This window comes from Rhinichthys klamathensis, unplaced genomic scaffold (genome assembly GCF_029890125.1).
Source record: "Rhinichthys klamathensis goyatoka isolate OS25496 unplaced genomic scaffold, OSU_Roscu_1.1 h1tg000036l_1, whole genome shotgun sequence".
NCBI lineage: Eukaryota > Metazoa > Chordata > Actinopteri > Cypriniformes > Leuciscidae > Rhinichthys > Rhinichthys klamathensis.
In genome coordinates this window covers 11422586-11442521 of record NW_026606584.1, presented here as the reverse complement: position 1 = coordinate 11442521, position 19936 = coordinate 11422586, and the positions used below count along the sequence as shown (strand labels likewise).

Below are 19936 nucleotides of genomic sequence, written 5' to 3'. Positions count from 1 at the left end.
CATTGACAGCTATGCAACTTATATTTGGACCTAACCGTTCGATTCATATGGATTAGTTCTACGATCTCTTTATGTACTTTTTGAAGCATCAAAGTGGTTGCATAGCCATCAATGGAGAGTACAGAGAGCTCTCAGATTTCATCAAAAAGATCTTCGTGTTCCGAAGATGAACGAAAGTCTTGTGGGTTTTGGAACGACATGAGTAATTAATGACAGAATTTTCATTTTTGGGTGAACTAACCCTTTAAGGGGGCCTTGGCATCAGAAATTGTGAAACCCCTGTTGTAATCTGCCGAAGACATACAATTCAAATTTCAGAACATTCCCATGCTTCAAATTTTAACTACTAAATATCTGAAATTATTTGCATGATTCATAATTTTCAGACTGAACAATTACTCAATAGGATAGAACAATTATGTTGTCGCTCATTTTCTTTGAGTCAAACTGAAAAAAAAGAGGTAATTTTAATTATCCATTTTAGAGACAAGATGTGTGGAAAAATGTTTAAATATTATTTTTTAACTCATTTTATTTTAATAGATGTCAAGCTCTTCATTTCATCTTTGTTTTAAATATGTATTGGTATATAAGCTAGCACCCTTATAAAGTTAGGATGCAGGGTCCTTCAAAGTATACGAGACTCATGCTGGCAAATTGAGTTGCAATAAACAAATTTTCAAAATTGAGTTTCACATTCTCTGTAAATTATTTGTTGGAATCAGAAAAAAAAAGAAAAGAAAAAAAAAAGAGCTACACCGAGGTCGATAATCAGCAAAGTCAATTTTGAGAAAAATAGAGTTCAAGTTTTCTGAAAGTTCCAAAACAAAATCACCTAGCAACCATTCCTTAAAATCCAGCGTAATAACACCAAATATCTAAAAAAAAAATTTACTTTTCCCATGATACCACAAATTGTTTGATTAACATTAATGAAACAGACAGCCAATATATTAAAGACCTACTGTACCACAAGGATCTAATATGTTTGCTTGAATACTCGCCAAGACAGATATTTAGAAATATTGTAACTGTGTATATCGGGATCACATGCTGTCTGAGCACAGGTCACATGTTTTGAACTCCTGGCCTGACAGTGCGTCTTCAGTTTATTCACTCATTCAGAAAAGTGTTCACTACAATACAGCAAACTGAAAGATTCAATTGGCATTGTTCGCCATTTCCTAAATTATGTAAATGCTAAAGGTTTCCATTAAGTTAGGTGTTTAAGCATGGAAATACACAAACCATATTTAACATTTGAAAATACACCTACTTTTTAAATGTTACAAGCAATCAGACGGAAAAGTCTTTTATGAAATATTTATTAGAACAAAAGATTTCTGCACAAATATGAGGAGACAAAAAGGATCGTGCTTTAGTCCTCCTCTGCAGCTTGAGCCCGAAGGAAGCTGGCCTTCTTCTGGGCAACACGATCTTTTCTCTGAGCCAGTGTGAGCTTGGCACGGTTCCATCTAGAAAGAGAACCACTCAATCTTAGCAAACACAAGTAGCAAGCAATTTCTCCCAGAAAATCAACTTTAAATACAGCACTACATTTCAATTAAACAGTCATTTAGGTGAGACCAACCAATTTTCCCTGACCAAACCAGCATTAGTCAAGGTCATTGATTTACTCAGTCCCAAGTATAATTCATTGATGTTCTTTGTAGTCTATCTGACAATTCATGCCCGTTCTGAAAAAAACTCCACAGCAGAGTTTAAAACAATGAAACTTCCTCTAATGGCTCTACTGACACTAAATGTCCAACTATTAACCAAAGCTGCTCTCAGCCCCGTCTTGAAATATGCATCAACTGTGCAAATGTAGGACCAACCACAATTTGCTCAGTCTGAAAGGGTATCATCATCAAGCAGCAGAAGAGTTAGTGGACATTTAGTATCTTTTATAAACGTGCCTTAAGAAAACATTACTGGTGAGCATCTCGAGACAAAACAATGGCACTGATATATTTTAAGATATGCCAGTGCAAGTTGCTTTCAGTTAAAACATGTATTTTAGTCTGGGACTAGGCTTAAGCCTTGTCTGTGAAACCGAGGGTAAGGCTGTGATATGCTCATGAACATCAACCTAAGAGCACAAGACATGAAGCAACCAAACAAAAGATCTGTACCTCTTCTTCTTGACTTCCCGCTTGGGCTTCTTTTCATGCACTGGGTTCTCCCGGATGGATGAGTGTGCCTTTTTGTACATTTCCTCCATCTGAGGAAGAGAGACACATTAGAATATAGCAAAACTGTCACAAGATATTACAGTAAAGCAGGCTGATACACAAGTTATGAATAGTGATGTTATTAATCTTGTGTTAATGAAATGCTGAACTTGCATACATGTGAAACCAAGTTATGGATTTGTAATTTTTAAAGGGAAACTCCATCCCAAAATGTATGGGTGTATGCAAGGGAAAATACAATTTCAAACTATAAACTAGGGATGCACCGATACCAGTATCGGGCCCGATACTGCGCTGCAGTGCCCTCATGTACTCGTACTCATAAAAATGCTCCGATACCAACAACCGATACCGGGCAGCGTGTGTACAGTGTTTGTGTCCAGACAAAGAAACACTGACAACAGAGGGTATAATGGGGATAAAAAAAGGCTGTCTATGAAGTAAATGTATTCAATTAGTGGAATATTAAACGAAAACATAGTAACGATTATAATAGCTGTGGTGCGCAAGCTGATAAGAGAAAAATGCGCAGTGGATTAAGCGAGCAGTAGCACAGATGTGCGGAGCTGGTCGAGCGCATCCCTTTTTCACAGACGTAAGTGCAAAGTTAGTAGTTCAGTCAGATGTCAATGGCAAAGAGTAAAATGAGGCATGTAGCTTATTAACGTTAACTGATGAGAGAGAGAGCGCACACTTCTGTTGAACGCTCTTGATTGCTGATCGTTCACTAAAGCACACGTGTCATTTGGTTTAAAATTAAATCTTATATGCAAGTAAACATGAACTGTTACCTGATTTATGTCTAACGAGTGGTTCCCTACATTACAGGACGTTTACAGGTCAAGAAGTTTCATAAACACAAACATCCAAATCGCGTGCACCCCGAAAACCAGCATCTTAGACAGCGAGTGAATAATGAATTGAATTCTTTTGCGGTGAAAAGACAGGTGTCAATAAGTACCAAAAATGAAAGTATCGGAATCGTACTCGTTCTGGAAAAAGTGGTATCGGTGCATCCCTACTATAAACCATTACTTCCAGCTAAAAATCATACGCAAGCCGTACGTAGACCTCAGTATGTTATGAAGCGTGATGCAAGCACATTGTGAAACTCAAGCAAGAAGTGACCATTCCCTGTGCTTCCGCATCACTTGTTCACGCTTCACAACGTGCTGACGTTTACATCAAGAGCCTTGCCTGGAAGCCATGGTTTTTTTTGTGTTTTTTTTTTAATCTTTGTTTGGAGTATTATCTTTTAAGCTCAACCCACTTTATATCAGGCTTCTTTAACTACTATGTTAAAAAACACCCAGTACATACTGAATCAGGGGTAACGCCGTTCTTGATAAAGCGAGAGAACTGTTTCTTGTATGCGTCCTCATCCTCCTCCATCAAGTATCTCATGTACTCTGAGATGTTCAGGCCCAGGATGTGCTTGCGGTGGACCTCTGCATTGAACTCCTTGCTCTCAGTGTCATAGCCTGGGAATCGCTTGGTGCTAAGACAAATTACACAGTATTAATGAACAGAGCTCAAGCAGTTTTGATGATTCCAATGTAAACATGTCTTAAAATCAGTCCCGTCTTGAATTGCAATCACAGCAACAAGCTGCTCAGTTTCAAGATTTGTCATCAAGTAGACAGAATATGAAATAGGAAAACCTGGAACAAACAGTAAGAGGGAGATCTACCTGTGAGGAATGGAGAGACCTCCATCCACCGCTCCCTTCAGGGCTCCGAATACCTTATTGCCAGTGGTGGTTCTGGCCAGGCCTGCATCCAGGTAGCAGGTGAAAGCTCCAGGCTGTCCATCAATGCTCTCCACATTAAACTCGTCACCGGTGATCTCCACCTGGCCGTCATACACCTTGTCAAGGCCAAATTTGTTCAGCAGCTAGAAGAAAGCACAATTGTCCAGTTAGAACCAGTACTTGCGCCCTCGTATCAATTATCCAGAATCAAATTCATTCAAGTGATAAAGAACTGCTTAACAGTTAGAGAAGATTGGATTGCAAGAGCATTGTGATCTTATCACTCAAACCAAATTTGGAGGTCATTAAAAACACATGCGAAAACATTCCCTTTGTACTGTCAAAGCTAATGTGTCTGGATGGGTTCTGCACAACAGCAAATGATGGGCTACCCCTCTATCACAATACTTCAGCAATGCAAGGGTTTGAAACTTTGCCAGTTTTTTTTTAATCTGATGAAATTTGAAAAAGCCAGACTTTATAGAACATCTTTGGTATTTATGATAACATGCAGTGATTCAGATCACAAAGCATGCACATCCAAACTTCAGGTTGAAGTACTGCACTTAAGAGCAACTTGCTTGAAATTCTGCATTTTTGACATACTGACGTAGCAAATGAGATATGTAGTCAAGAAAGAAGTCACAAGTGGTCAAAGGAAGACTATTCCAGTTGTAAAAGGCTATCAGTCTCAGCTGACCACTCGTGATTGTGTCGCCCGAGATGACTTAGTACCAGGGGTAAAATGTACCCATCGTAGCACATTTACAAATACACATTCTTGCTCAATGAAATGTCTAAATCAAGGACCATGCATTATGGGACAATTTTACAGATGCACATTTGGATTACTCTTGCACTACAGGTAAACATGACGTAAATTCATAATTAAACAATTATAAACATTTGCTGGGTCCCAATTTGCCTACTTATCTAGGGCCTAAAATTATGTACACTTGTGAAGAAAATGTACGCATGTTTGAGTGTATAGCAGAAGAGTAGCCAGGTTTTGGGACATACTACCAAATCATAATTGCATCGTAATGTACCAGGCTGTCACTGGAAACTAGCCTGTCAATCATCTTGTCAAGGTTAACATCCTCTTATAGACACTCCACATTACAGTTTCAGTACACAACAATTCTTCCCATTGTATTGAAGAGAATAGAAGTATGTTACTCTGCCAGTTGTAGGGTCTTCCATTCAGAAAACTCATGTTTTTCATAATGAAGCATTTCAAGTTAACAGCCAAACATATCTTTATAAAAGTTCACAATGTTGTTGCTGATAAAGTCTTTATCAGGTTAGATATACTGATTATTAATCACTCAAACCCCTTAATCTAAACCTCTCTACTTAACAGTGGGTTTCACATATCCACCATGTTAGTAGTTTAAAGGGCACCTATTATGCAAAATACACTTTTACATGGCATTTGAGCATGAATGTGTGTTGGCAGTTTGTGTACACAACCACCCTATAATGATAAAATTATATTACATTTCTTATACTTGCCAAATGAGTTTAACAGACTGGTAATGTAATTATTTCGCAATTTTGGGAAAAATTATTAATTTTTCTGAAGGAAAATAAACATTTCTGTATTCTCTAGGAAAATTTGGGACCTCTCCTATAGCTTATTATTGTATCTCCAGCAGTGGAGAATACCCTCTCAGAAGGGGTAGAATATGCTTGAACACATGTAAGATCCAGACAGGTGAAACATAATATTTTTAAAATCGGTTTGAATGATTGATTCATAAAGACTTCACTTGTTTCATTAATGGATGAATCAGCGCTCTAGCAGTTAACCTGTTAACCTTCACCAGTGCGTGGGCGCTCTGAAGCGTTTTTTTTTTAAATAGTTCAAAGTTACTATCATATTTAATGTGATTAACTTGACAAACTATACATCATTAAAACGATATAAGACTCAAGTTTCAGTATTTGACCACTATTGTATTCTGTGAAACTTATAGTGACAGTTATGTCTTCATTTGTGTCAGGAGTTATGAAATAAAAAAATGAGTCGTTACCTTTAATATGAATTATGAGCGTCAGCCGGTCTCATTCAGAAAAAAACTCCCGTGCGATCGTCATGACAGCGATTCACAAAACAACGTCCCTCAGGGCTTTTAGCTCAAACATGTGCAGATTTGGAGAAATATTGATAGATTCTCATAGGTTTACATCAGACTTCTATAGACAGGAATAATATTTATTGAATTTATACCCAAATGCGTCGATGTAATCATTTTGAGCGCTGTATACTCTGATGTACTATGTTATCCATTCATACTGAAGTCTGGGGCGCTGTTGCACAGTAAAGTCCATATATGGATCACATGAAGAAGAGCCATAATCATGTGACATTCAGGAAGTCCTGACACATAAACAAAGCTATCCGAGATCGCTGTAAAGTGCAGATAAAGATGTTTTGAAGACAATAAACATGATTGCAATGATATTTGATTTACCTGTGTTCTTCGAGTCATGTCAGGTATTTTCATAATAATAGATTATATGTATAATGTAATGCTAATCGAGAAAGACTTTCAAATTGTGCAGAATACAATAAAATAATATATTTTCTATCTGATTTTTTTATCTGAAGCCAAATCAGATTACAGAAAGTTATTTAAAACACTCGACTTGCGCTATAAAGTAAGTTTGGAGCACAAACATAGTTTTATTCTCATAAATTGTCGTGTATTGATGGTGTGCTAAGCTAACATGCTAGCTAGTACTGAGCACCTGCTACCTAACTTCGATGTAATTTTTATGATTTTTTTTTCTAAATAAGAATGCTTACTGAAATGTTTCGTTTTTCAAAAAGGGCATTTGATACAGTTTCACTGTGAAGTGAGAACTTTTATAAAATAAATGAGGGATTGAAACAGTGTGAATTGCTAGTCGTTAGTGATTAAAATGCAGACAAAAGAAAAGCATATTTAGAGCAATAAACAGGCTGGAGAGGTGTGAATATGTGCAGGGGAGACTGAGACTGAATGGGGCTCGTTTTTGCATCACAAAACAATAGAGGCAATAGACTGAATAGATGCTTATAAGATGACAATAAACACCAGTCTAATCAAAATAAAGTCATATGACATGATCTTGAAAAACATTGAACTAAATACAGAGTTTTAGACTTATCATCTTCAGATTTTAAATATAACATGGTTAGACATGTGGCTTTAGCTGCAGTGCATTTCTAGATTGCTACAATGCCAACTTCAATTTTATTTTCATGAAGATGTTTCATAAAAATAAATGTATAATAACTTTACAAAACTTTGAAGCTATTTATAACAATTTTTTTTCATTATGACAATAATTAATTCTACATTTACAATAAACTTCCAGGTGTCAGCTTTCAAATGAGATCTTACTTGTGCTTTTAGTACAAAGGGTTCATGAACTGTATCTGTTTCAGTTTGGGAATGCCATATCTGGGGATTTTTCAAAAATGGGCTTGAAGCTTAACAGGTTAATAAACAGAACTGCATGCGTCTTGCGGAAGAACATTGTAGCCGGAGCTACTTCTCTCCATTTATGTCTGTGTGAGGATGTCACGTGACTCACCCATATGTCTCAAGCATTATGCAGGTACAATGCAAGTTTATATTTTGCTTGCAAAATGCACACACGGAATGTAAAATGTAAAATAGTGCCCTGTTGAAGTTGCGCTACATTTTCTTTGTTTTATTTATTTTTATTTATTATTTAAGGAGATGCACTGAATTTTGGTGAATGAGAGGACCCGTTTTATTTTGATGCACATTTTTATAACGTGCACATATGTACATTAGCAGGAATGTAGCACAATATGGATGTGAAAGCAGTTATAAATAGCCTATGTGACACAATTTGTTTTGGTTAAAATCAACAAATAATCATGATAATTAATCGTGATCTCAATATTGATCAAAATAATCGTGATTATCATTTTGGCCATAATCGTACAGCCATAAGAGTTTATGGATAAGACCTTAATGCGCACTTCTTGTACGGTTTATTCAGCTCTTCAGATTTTCTGGAGTGAAAACGGACGCTTCATCTTTTGTGTGATGTACAATAAACTTTATAAAACTAATCAGTACATTTTTGGCCATCATTCAGACGGGGTCCGCCACAACAGGCTTGTAATGGATAAAAGCAAGATGACAACATAAGTTATAACCGTGACTAAACTAGAGGTCGACCGATTAATCGGTTTTGCCGATCTATCGGTACCGATAGTTGATTGGTGGAATTATCGTTATCGGCAAAAATCCACACCGATAGTTTTTCCGGGTTGCGTCCGTTGCTGGAGCGGCTGAGAAGTGCGCACGGTCATTACACAGCACGAGAGCGCTCAGAAGAGACTGCTGGCATTATACAGAGCGGCCTCTAGAGGACAAATAAACTATCACTGAGTTGTTTACATTAACACGTGAGGCAGCGCGCGGCACGGAAAGAACACGCAGCACAGAGAGCGCTGACACTTCAGATGCGCGTTTAAAACACAGACAGTGAAACGGTATGAATACAGAACACTAAAGTACATATTGCAATATCATTATAAAGTAACTAATTTATTGACTAGATGCTGCATTAGCAGAGAAATAACAGCAGTGTGTTTGCTGTTGAGTCTGAGAGGAATAACATTAGTAACGGCTACCTCAAGCGATTAAAGCAATGTGACTAGGGCTGCAACAACAACAAATCGATTAAATCGATTACTGAAAGAGTTGGCAACGAATTCCATAATCGATTCGTTGCGACGCGGAAATGTTTGAGTATAAAAAAAAATTGGAGTTGAGCGCGGAGCACTGTCGCTCAATCGCGGAGCGAGAGAGACCGAGTGTGTCCGAGATCGCGCGCGCGAGAGACCGAGTGTGTCTGAGCATTAGTAATTTGGTACATACTACATAGTAATGTATAATTAGGCCTACTATATAAGATATAAATAAAAACAACAATTAAATTCTTACCACTGAATTAGCAGACTGTGATTTGAATCAGATAGACAGACGATGAAAACACTTTCTTGTCTGTCCAAATAGCCTACCACTACAAGGGCAGGGGAATATTTTTTCCACAATTTGCAGCACTGAATTTTTCAATCTTTACTCTAATGACTCAGTGAAACACTATATGCTCAGAAAGGATGAGCTGAAAAATACTTTACACACCATAGGAGATGGTCAATCCATTGTATTTGTTTTTTAAATATTATTTAATATTGCATTTATATTTTATATACATTGTATTTATAATTAATATTAGGATAGAGACTAGAGATATTATCTTCTCTTATAATTATTATTGCTATTATTATTACCTATTATAGGTAATATGATAATAGGTGCATTTGCTTGTTAAAAGTGTCAAACATTGTTAAAGATTATAACATCTTTGACGAAAACAAAACAAGTGTGTGCATCTGTGAGTGAGAGTTTGTGAGTGTGTTCTAGTGTGGTGTAGAACTGTTACGTTTTCTGATTAGTATTTTTCTTTATTTTTTATCAATTATTTATTGTTCTGACAGCAGCTCACTTTATTTTTAAAAAGCCTATATATATTATTTGGCAGATGTAAAGCATACATGTATGTTTTTTGTTAGTCCATTTTTTTGCACTGGATTTTTTTAAATAATCTGCAGATCTGCAAGGTAAAGTTTCATAAATCAATTTCAATGAGGAAATAAGTCAAAATAAGAGGCAAGTGCAAGACTCACCCTGCGGGCGAGCAGCAGCCCAGTGCAGTAGGCCGCAGCATAATTTGTCAAACCCACACTGATGCCATACTTGGGCAGCTCATGGGAGTAGGCCGCACACACTATCATGTCACCCTCAATCTTCGCATAGGCAATCTGGAAAAACAAACAAATCTTAAAATCACATTTGACTCCACAGGGATATTTTTTCAGAGATTTCATATACAGACAAGCTTGATTCATCTTATGATGCACAATAATGAGAACATGCATGTTAAAATTTTTTAGAAAACGGTTTTCAAAATCTACATTTAATGCATAAAATATAACTACTTTATACTAACATTAGCCACTTTTCCACAGTCGGGCCAAAGCGTTCTCTTTGCTTGTTCTGTTCCATGCCGATCCGGCCCAGCCGGTACAAATATGGTTCCATTTTCCACTGTGGGGCTGATAACGGATTTCATTTTCCACAGTGGGGCTGATAACAGAGCTCTTTGGAATGTAATATAAATACAAATACAATTGTTGCCCAGGTAATGCAAGAGTTTACAGGTGATATGAGATGTAAATAGCAACCATGTTATGGAGGATGATCAGATATTTCTTTTAATTCTATTAATTTGTTTACGTCGCTCAAATAGCACGCTTAGCCAGCTACAGAGAAACTGATAATCAGACAACAGAGAAGTGACCCGAATTGCGAAGTCACTACACACGTTCTACCAGCACGGTTGGCCAATTCCTGGCCGAGAACGGTTTGGAATCATGCCGTACCAGGCTCACGTGGAAAAATAACTGGAACCGTTCGGCCCAACCGTGGAAAAATAACTGGAACCGTTCGGCCCAACCGTGGAAAAGCGGCTATGGAATATCCACAAGACTATGGATTTAGAGTGTAACTTCATGTTCATTCTATAAAATTCTCACATTTATTGCAAATGAGTTTGAGGTATGGTTGGGGCTAGAAGGAAGGGTTACACCAGCATACATTGTATGATTTTTGCTGTCATACGAGCTCGCAGGTGAGAAATTGCGTGGAAATCGTTGATGCCCATATGGTCGTGGCTCGCATTGTGCAAGGAATTAAGAATTTTATTTTTGTTCTTTTCAAACCTATAGAAGCAACATTGAAGGCTCCAGTCACCAGGTTTAGCGTGAAAGCTCATGTGATTGCCGCCGGCTCGCTGTAGCGTGTGCAATGGCTCACAAACTCATGAATGTCCGAACGGTTTGGGTTTCAATTAGGGGTAAAGTTAACAGTGCAACAACAAATTTGACCCACACTGGTAAAATGAGTCGGAATGCGCACGGTCTATTAACGAGCTACAGGCAAAACAAGTGAAAAATGTCAATGAATTTGAGGAACACTAAATTGAGATTGCTTGCCCATGTCTAGCGATCCCAATGCTCCAAATAGCAGTTAAACATCTAAAAAGTATCTATTTGTGTGTTTTCTGAGGAGTAACTTTCCTTTGTCCATGAAAAATGCAGTTTTTTCAGCACAAGTTTGGTATCGTTTTAAAGCGCAGCATTTCACCTTTGTGAATATTCATAGCGAATTCCTGTTGGCATGAACCAATGAAATGTGATTTTCAAACTCATGCTGATGTAAACAAAACGATCTTACTCGCGCTGACCGACGCATCCAAAGCGTGAGCACAAAGATCCCAATCTACACATACAGAATTACAATAATTCAAATATTTGTCTTGGCGAGTATTCACACAAACAGACTAACTCATTTTTGAAAATTTGCCGTGTTGCATTATGGGTCCGCCGCCATATTTACAGGATCGCGCCCAATACCGCTGTATTTAAATGCATGTGTTGGAGGCTGTGTTTGGATTTTCTGTCGAGATTTTAATAAACGTCGATATGGTTGTTCAGTTCAACTGCCATAGCAGGTCACACGATCGTTCAGGGAGGAAACTGAACAACGGAATACGTTTTTTTCACCTCTCTTTCTAGGAAAAAACAACAAGAGAAGCAGGTCGAGGAGCTGACGAGAAGACGCCGGATCGCGTGGGGTGCCGCAATAATGAGGAAAAAACTTTACTTACTGTCCTCCACTGCATACTACGTTTGTTAAAAGTTGTACAAAGCAAGAGGTTGTGTATTGTATATTCCTCGATGACTAACAGTTAGGAGGATAGTTGATGAATGATGTTGAATTTGTGGTTCATGTTAGCAGATGATAAAGCCAGGACACATTGCATGAATCAAATTATATTTATTTTGTTTTCAATTAACAATTTGCTTTGATATTCTGTACATCTTTTTACATGCCTTTTTTAAAATGTTTGTGAATCATGTTTTTATATAACAGCTTAATAAATACATTAAGTGACTTCTCTGTTTCTGTACTGATTGAATCCACAAAGACCCTTCAAGTACACATAAATGGGCAAAGATACATCAAACTATTTTAAAATAAACGACCAAATACCCTAATTTTACACGTATCAACATTAAATGATGACAATAAGGCACAGTTGTATTTAACAAGTTACCACATCGTGGCATTATAAAGTAATGTACAATTTTTTTCTTGCACAACCTATGAAAACTTAACATATGCTGAAAATAGCAAGCTAACATTAACTATGAGAGCTGCTTTTCAGGTAAAATAGCTTGAACTTTATGTACAATAGTATTCAACTTAGCATAGGCTTCGAACACCAAAACTAAATCAGATGTATCAACGTTGTTAATCGCGGATAGTTTGTCCAAATAACGTTTTTTGGCAGTGGCATTTAGTTTATCCCGGTAGGGTCCCTTCTCTTTTTCTTTAAACATCTCCATTTCTTCCGTTCTTCTTCAATTTTACCTTGTTTTAGCCAGACACCCACTAATATACGTAAAGTATACGAAGGTAAACAGATCGTGCCTGTAAAGATGGCGCCCACGTCCCATAATGCAACACGGCGTGACGTACCTCCACATTCCCTATTGTGACTAAATTAGCCAGCATGGGTCACAAATGTTAATTAAATGCAAGTACGTTATTTGTAACTGCTATGCACCTACATGTAAACATTTAATAAGTATATTGTATAGTTAAATAAGGTCACCTAATATAAACTGTGACCAAATATTGCTTTTAGTGCTTAATAAAATAGTTTGTCAAGTGACAATTAAACTTTTCCCCATAATCTCCCATCCTATTCAAGTACTGATTTTCAGCATTATAGGATATCCTGCTGCATGAGCACTTCATAAATGGTCATAGGGCAAACGGTGAGCAGCTTTACACCCACCTGGCAGATGATGTCCCTGTTGGAGGAGCGGACAATCATCCTATACTTGGGTGTGTTGTACTTGTTCTTGTCTTGAATAACCAGGCGCTTTCGGGCAAAGTAATCAGTTTTTCCCTCTGAAAAGCAAAAAGAGAATACAATGAAAATCAGACCTGTCTGTATGATTTTATATAACGGTTCAAAGTTCTGCATTTACCTCTCCTTCTCCTGAACTTCACCTGGTACCTCTTGAAGTAGGCCTTGTTCTTCACTACTTTAACAAATCCCTAAAGGACAACAAAGCACTTTAAAAGCAAATCACATCCGAGAATCAACCTGCAGACGCAAAACAAATCGAAATGTCTGCTACAATGAAAAGTGATAGGAATGCAATAGGGTGAAAGGCCTGCAACAAAATTAAGGCATAACATGCCAACATTAAACACCACGAGAGCGAGATTAGGTGTTTAATAATATATTCATATTGTGCTTTTTGAGAGCGTGTGAGGTTGCGGAAAAACATTAGCAATATTGTCAATATTCACTACAGTGTGGAACTCTCTCTGAAACTCATGTGGGAAGGGCTTGCAATCAGCCATAAGGCCACGTTTGAACTCCGTCTATCCGACAAAATCTTATGCCATCCTTTTATTAACTGTCATCACACTGTAACGTAAGCGCACCAAACAGACAATTAACCTTTAGGGAACACAATAACAGAAGTATTTCGGCGCGTACTGACCATTTTGTAGACTTTTCAGTCTCCTAAGCCGGAGCCTGGAGTCAAACTAGGGAGTTTTGACTCCGCTGCACTGGAAAAGAAAGAATGATGTGCGCATGCTCGGTAAATACAATCGACAGCGGGGCAAAGCAACACTGTGAGGAGGAAAGCACAGCGACACCTGCTCTTTTGGATGTATAAAGGCGAATGTGAGCTAAAATACATTTGTATGAACAATGCATATCAACAAATGACATCTGTCCAGCTTTCGCTTTGTTTCAAGAAATAGGCCTACTGGCTTAGGCCTACATGAAGATGCAGTTCAGCTGTCTACTACTAGCTGTTATGCTGTAGCCTACTGTGGTTTATTTTTATATATTTAATCGTTTTACCAGACAGTCAATTAAACTATGAAAATAGGCCTACATAAAAATATAAATTATCGGATGTTTAACACAGTTATGATCTAAAGAAACAGGCTAGTCAAATAAACATAAGCCATTTCAATATAGTTTTTTTTTTGTTTATTTGTTTGTTTGTTTGTTTTACTTCATGTTTTTGTTGGAATAGAAGATGTTTAGATTTAATGACATTTTTGTAATAGATGTATTTGTATCTTGATGTTTATTTAGTGAAATTAGATTTATTGTTAATTTGGGTGTAGAACTTTTCTTTTTTCTTTTTTTTCACTAGAAAATTGCAGCAGTCAAGCTGTTAAGCTGTACAGAAATAATTGTGGAAAAGTGTATTATTTATGGAAAATGATCTGTGTTGATATTATTATTCATTTTATTTAAAAATATTCATACATATTTACAAAATATATTATTTAAATATAATTTCCAAATCCATTATTTTCAGCACAAAATGCTATTAATGCATAATTTCAGATGAGATGGATGTGACATTGGGATGGAACTATGTAAACAGTGGTTATAAACTATAAGATCTGGAGCAATTTTTCTTCTATAATTTTAACAGAATTTTCCTTAATATGTTTTCTTTTTGGAAATGCAGACAAAACTGTTTTGACAGCTTGACTTTTAGACACACCTTTAAAAGAGAAGACATTAACCTTATTACATGGAGAAGGTGATTCTTTTTTGTGTCTTAAAATAGGTTCCACGTATAAAGCAGTTCTAATAGGCTGATTGCTGCGTCAGTGATGCATTGTTGGAGAGCGAAAGGTGTGTCCTATACATCAGAAAGAAATGAGACTAACGTAAGCAAAGCCAAGGAAAACCAGAAAGTTTAGTTCCAGTGTTAGTTGCTAGCTGCTATCCGAAATGTCTGTCTAGTTAACTTCTAAATGAAATCTACATTTTGCAGATGACCTAGCCATCTAATGGTAAGTTGTTTATTAAATTATATGGCCTATTCTTTTCACAAGAGCAGCCTGTTTTAATAAAATGGGGAAAAGTATGGACAATCTCTATACAACATATCATTTAAAATATTGAGAGATTCTGATTGCAGTGATGAAATACACTTGGGGATTATCCAGAAAACATTGCAACTGCTAAATTTAAAACTCTTGCTCACTACAAAGAAATAAGGTTGAACTGCTTTGAGTTCATTCTGTTGTTATTGGCTACTACTACCTAAGATATGGGCTTATGGCAGGGTATTGTGAGAAACAAACAGGCCTAGATAGACTCATTGTTATGTAAATAATTATGAAATAACTACATTTTCTTCATTATGTCTTCAAAGATTGCCTTTTGATTACGAATTACATCTGTAGCTACATTTAATCACTGAAGATGCACAATTAAGATCTCTGTTAAAACGTAGAGGCGGACCTTGAAATTGTTAAGTGTGGCTGTTTTTAATAGTGTACTTTTCTCATGTATTATATTAATGTTGTCGGTATCGTGTATTTACTTGTAGCCTACTGTTTACAGCAGAGGGTGGTATACAGATGATTTAGTCCTGGAGGCAGCGCATGTGTGCGCATGCGCAGTTGTGTCCAGCGCAGCCGCAGCGCATAGCCCGTCTTCTGATGGCATGAGTGACTGCTAGAGGAGCTGCGGTAACTGCCTTGCTGTCTGCGCACACACCACACGGGCTTTATACATTCAGCCTCTCTATGGACTGGACTGGAGGACTGTTGAAATCCTGCCCTAGTGTGAAAACTGACCGTTGACGACGGGCTTGAACCCTCAGTGTGCGCAAGGTTATGCAACTTTACCTCGCTCCATGGAAAGTTAATATTTAGCTAAAACCCCTGGAATTGAAAAAGACTTCAAGGTAAACAGTCTGAGACGGGTTTTAATCTAGTATGTATGTGTGTGTGTGTGTGTGTGTGTCTGTTGCAGTAGGGAGGTGAATGCCGACCAACGTCCGTTGTTTGTTGTGGTTGTTTATATAGTTGTCCATTTAGTTATTCAGGGTCAATTCATCTAGCTTCTTGTCAGCACAGTTTAAATACTTAAATAAGTTTAAACAGTTGTCATTTTTGAGACCCTCAAAACAGTTCCAGCATTACAGGTTGAGATCTGTCCGTTAGCCACCACTGCTAACCCCTTTAGCCAGTCTCAGACATATCAATAAGACTCAGCTTAACACTGGTCAGAACGTATGCATAATGTATCATATTACTCTAGTCTATAGTTTATATTGATATAATCTGCCATATGTTGGCAATTTATCATTGTTATAATTAGATTTACTCTAAATCATGCACGCGTATGTTGTACGACTGATGTTATGAGCTGGGTTGTTTGCCAAGAGAGAAATGCCATTGGATTGGCTCTGTTATTTTTTTAGCGTTATTATTTTGAGTTTTGAATAATAGGTCCACATTTGTGGTCAGAGGTTAAAGCACGTGTATGTGGTCACAACATTGTCACGGATAACAGTGCCACGTTTAGCCTAGGGTGGGGTGTGGATTGTGTGATCACTTTAAAAAGAAACAAACACATTAGTCCATTGTGTTTTTATACTATGACACAAAGCAAGCATCAAGGATTCTGATGATCTGATCATCGTGTGAGTATTTCTATTGTATGCATTCAAAATAACATGTTGCCAGGCCACATTTGCCATATATATGTTTTTTTGTTGTTATATACATTAAGTGACTAGAAGGTTTTTGAGATGTTGAGCAGGATACCAATAAGTACTGGGACAACATGATATCTAATATTTCATAGTTTTAATAGTGACATTATTTATAAGTTTAAAATAAAAAACAAACAAACAAACAAACAAACAAACAAAAAAAAGTACAATATAAAGACTCACTAAATATAAAAACCTCTAAAGCTATCCTATAAAAATGAGGGTTGAGTTTGATTTTACCTGCTTTTAAAAAAACATTTGCATAGTTTTTATTTAGTAATTTTAATAAAAGACAGATATTATATGTGTTAAGAACATTCTAGTGATCATCTCTAATTCAAACTTCACAGTGTAAGTTTAACTTTAGCTGGAAGTAACATTATTCAAGAACCGCTATAACGCCAAAACAATCTGTTACCTTAAATTATATGTTTATCTCTGTAAAGCTGCTTTGAAACAATTCATTGTTAAAAGCGCTATATAAATGAAGATGACTTGACTAAGTTTGTGGAAAAGCTGTTTTAAAACTATTGTCATGGTAAAGCTGTTTTGTCCAATGTCTAAATAATCATGTGTCAAAGGGCAATTGTGATGGCATAATTACTCTTGTTATAATCTGTTGTGCTATTAAACATCACCATTTAAGTTTTGTTAATGAAATGTAAACATACGGGCCATACAGATTCGTGCGATTAATTGATCAATGGCTTTAGGAAAACTGCCAACTACTTTGATGTTTTTCTCCCCTCCATTTACCCTTGGTGTTTACATTTTCAAGAGTGATGAGATTTCCAGTCCAGGAGGTCTGTACTGGAGAAAAAAAGACACCTTCTTCCAGTTCAGATACTTACCTCTCACCTTCATCTTCTGACCCCATCAAGGTCTCTAGAACCACGAGTGAAACGTGAACCACTGGATCTTTGACTCTGGCTTTGCAGTGATTACAGCTGATCCCCCTCTGATCGCTGCTGATCCACTTTAGTTGTGAGCCCATCCTTCTTATTCTGTGCACACAAACTGCACTGTTATGTGCTGTTGTAGCACTTCACAGGAACATGCAGATTCAGGAAGTTGACTGTACTGTGACCTGAGGTATGTTTGTCAGTCAGATGATAAGATTTCCTTGATTTGTCAGGCTGATAATCTTAAAACTGAAAACGTAATTCTTCGGACAGTCTTCTAGAACAGAACTTGTGTCTGTTCTTGTTGGAAAGCTTGCTAATGCTTGATGTGTAATCTTTGAGGGAAGATTCCTTAGTGGTGGCTTGTGGGTGTCTGTAAATGTCGCTTGAGATTATAACCGAATTCATGCGACCAAATGGCTTGCCTCTACTTGCCTTCTAGAACTCTTCTTGTCTGGTAGGGACGACGTTGTGTTTTGCTTAGCTTTGATGTAATATTTTCCCTGTACAAATACTGGGATCATTCATTGTTCTTATTCACACGACCCAGCCATGTTGGCACATTGCTCCATCTCACTTCATACAATTTGTCACGTTGAATAAAAGAAGATCCCCTGCCGGAATGCTTTGCTCTAAGTGGCCTTGTCTAAACTTGCTCTTTACTCCCTCTCTTTCTCTGTCCTTCCTTTCTCACCCCTTTACAGACATACACACTCAGACAAACATCTTGCTTCCATTTGGCCTGAGCAAATGGAACTTGTTTGCTTTGTAGACAGGCATTATTGCAGTTCCTTTTTCAAGAGTATCTTGTAACTTAGACTGCATGACTGAGGGAATTTCTAGCCTTATACGACTGAGTCAGGCAGTAGTGCACAGACGTAAGCAAACCAGCAGATTCCCTCAAAGCCAAGTGCTGACTGGTGAAAGAAAGCGGAACAATATAATGCAACCAAAATAAATCTGCTTAGTATAAGGTATCCTGAAGCCTTGTTTGCAAAGGTCTGTCTTGCACAGTGAAAGGCCCTTTTTTGGTGTAACAGTGATTCTGCTGTTATGTCGGGTCTTATGCTGGCAAAGACCTTTTTAACATGTGGTATTCAGATGTATTGTTGCTGCTCTGTCATCATCCCCTTTGAAAAACAATGTGGAAAACTAGAAGTGCTGCCATGATTTACACTTGCTGCTGCAGAAGATCATTAGATAAGATGCCACCTGGGAGATGGCCTTCTGCTGCAGACCCATACAGAGGACATCATTAAACTTAGTGTGGTTTAAAGACTTTAAACATTCCAGGGCTCAACGTTAAGGATTTGTTTCTACTGGCCCGGTGAAAATTTTTACTTGCCCTGCTAATTTTTACAAAAAAGTAATAAACACATAAAATAGGCCTAGTTATTGTCTTCGTGGTTTTTGACCCATAACCTTAATAAATAAGGTTGTGACACCAAAAACTATATACATTTCAAATATTGTTAAAGACAAGTAAACTGTCAGTAATTAAATAAGAACAAATACTCAAATTACGAGCAATTGCACAAATATAGAACAGTTAGTGTTGTAAGTCTAAAAGTAATTTTCAGGTAGAAAAAATAATTAAGAAAAGTAAAATAGCACTGCATAGTCTTCACTGTATAAATTAAATATACATTAATCCTTGTTAAAGTTACAAAAGTTATTAAGTCAAGTGCAGTGAGTGATTTTTTTTCTTTGTCCTTTGTTGTTTAATTAACATTAAAACAAAGACAGCAGCAGGAATGTTATCAGGCTGCTGTCACTTTAAAGGAACACTCCGACTTTTTGAAACTTTAGCCTATTCACCTTATCCCCCAGAGTTAGATAAGTCCATACATACCTTTTTCATCTCCGTGCGTGCTGTAACTCTATCTGACGCACCCACCGCTAGCCTAGCTTAGCACAAAGACTGGATGTAAATGGTTGCAGCTAGCATACTAATCCAAATAAGTGACAAAATAACGCAAACATGTTTCTATTTACATGTTGTGATTTGTATAGTCACAGAGTGTACAAAAAACGAAGTCACATGAGACACAGACATATTTTAACCGTATAAATACTGGGAACTATATTCTCTGAAGGCGAAGCACTGCTACTTGGGCGGAGTGATAACCGCAGCACCTGAGACGCGCTCTCTGCTCCTCACCACGGCGCGTCTCAGGTGCTGCGGTTATCACTCCGCCCAAGTAGCAGTGCTTCGCCTTCAGAGAATATAGTCGCCTTCAGAGAATATAGTTCCCAGTATTTATACGGTTAAAATATGTCTGTGTCTCATGTGACTTTGTTTTTTGTACACTCTGTGACTATACAAATCACAACATGTAAATAGAAACATGTTTGCGTTATTTTG

General features: G+C 37.2%; 2 protein-coding genes across 5 annotated transcripts in view; one reads left to right on the top strand and one right to left on the bottom strand.

Moving 5' to 3' along the window:
* Positions 1–1309: 1309 nt before the first annotated feature.
* On the bottom strand, positions 1310–13759 carry rpl5b (ribosomal protein L5b). The gene is made up of 8 exons (XM_056246366.1): positions 13628–13759; positions 13103–13172; positions 12907–13022; positions 9668–9802; positions 3886–4088; positions 3516–3693; positions 2136–2224; positions 1310–1475 (listed from the first exon to the last, which is right to left on the bottom strand). The coding sequence occupies exons 1-8, from the start codon at positions 13628–13630 to the stop codon at positions 1379–1381; spliced, it is 891 nt and encodes a 296-aa protein (XP_056102341.1). The 5' UTR covers positions 13631–13759; the 3' UTR covers positions 1310–1378.
* A 1176-nt stretch (positions 13760–14935) lies between these two features.
* evi5b (ecotropic viral integration site 5b) overlaps positions 14936–19936 on the top strand; it is a 64677-nt gene continuing 59676 nt past the window's right edge. For 2 of the 4 annotated variants that reach the window (XM_056246362.1, XM_056246357.1), the window contains exon 1: positions 14936–14954. In XM_056246362.1, coding sequence (XP_056102337.1) covers positions 14952–14954 — 3 coding nt within the window. In that variant the 5' untranslated portion in view covers positions 14936–14951. Of the gene's footprint in view, positions 14955–15575; positions 15857–17550; positions 17762–19936 lie in introns of those variants that run through there. The other 2 variants (XM_056246361.1, XM_056246358.1) reach the window with 2 other exon arrangements.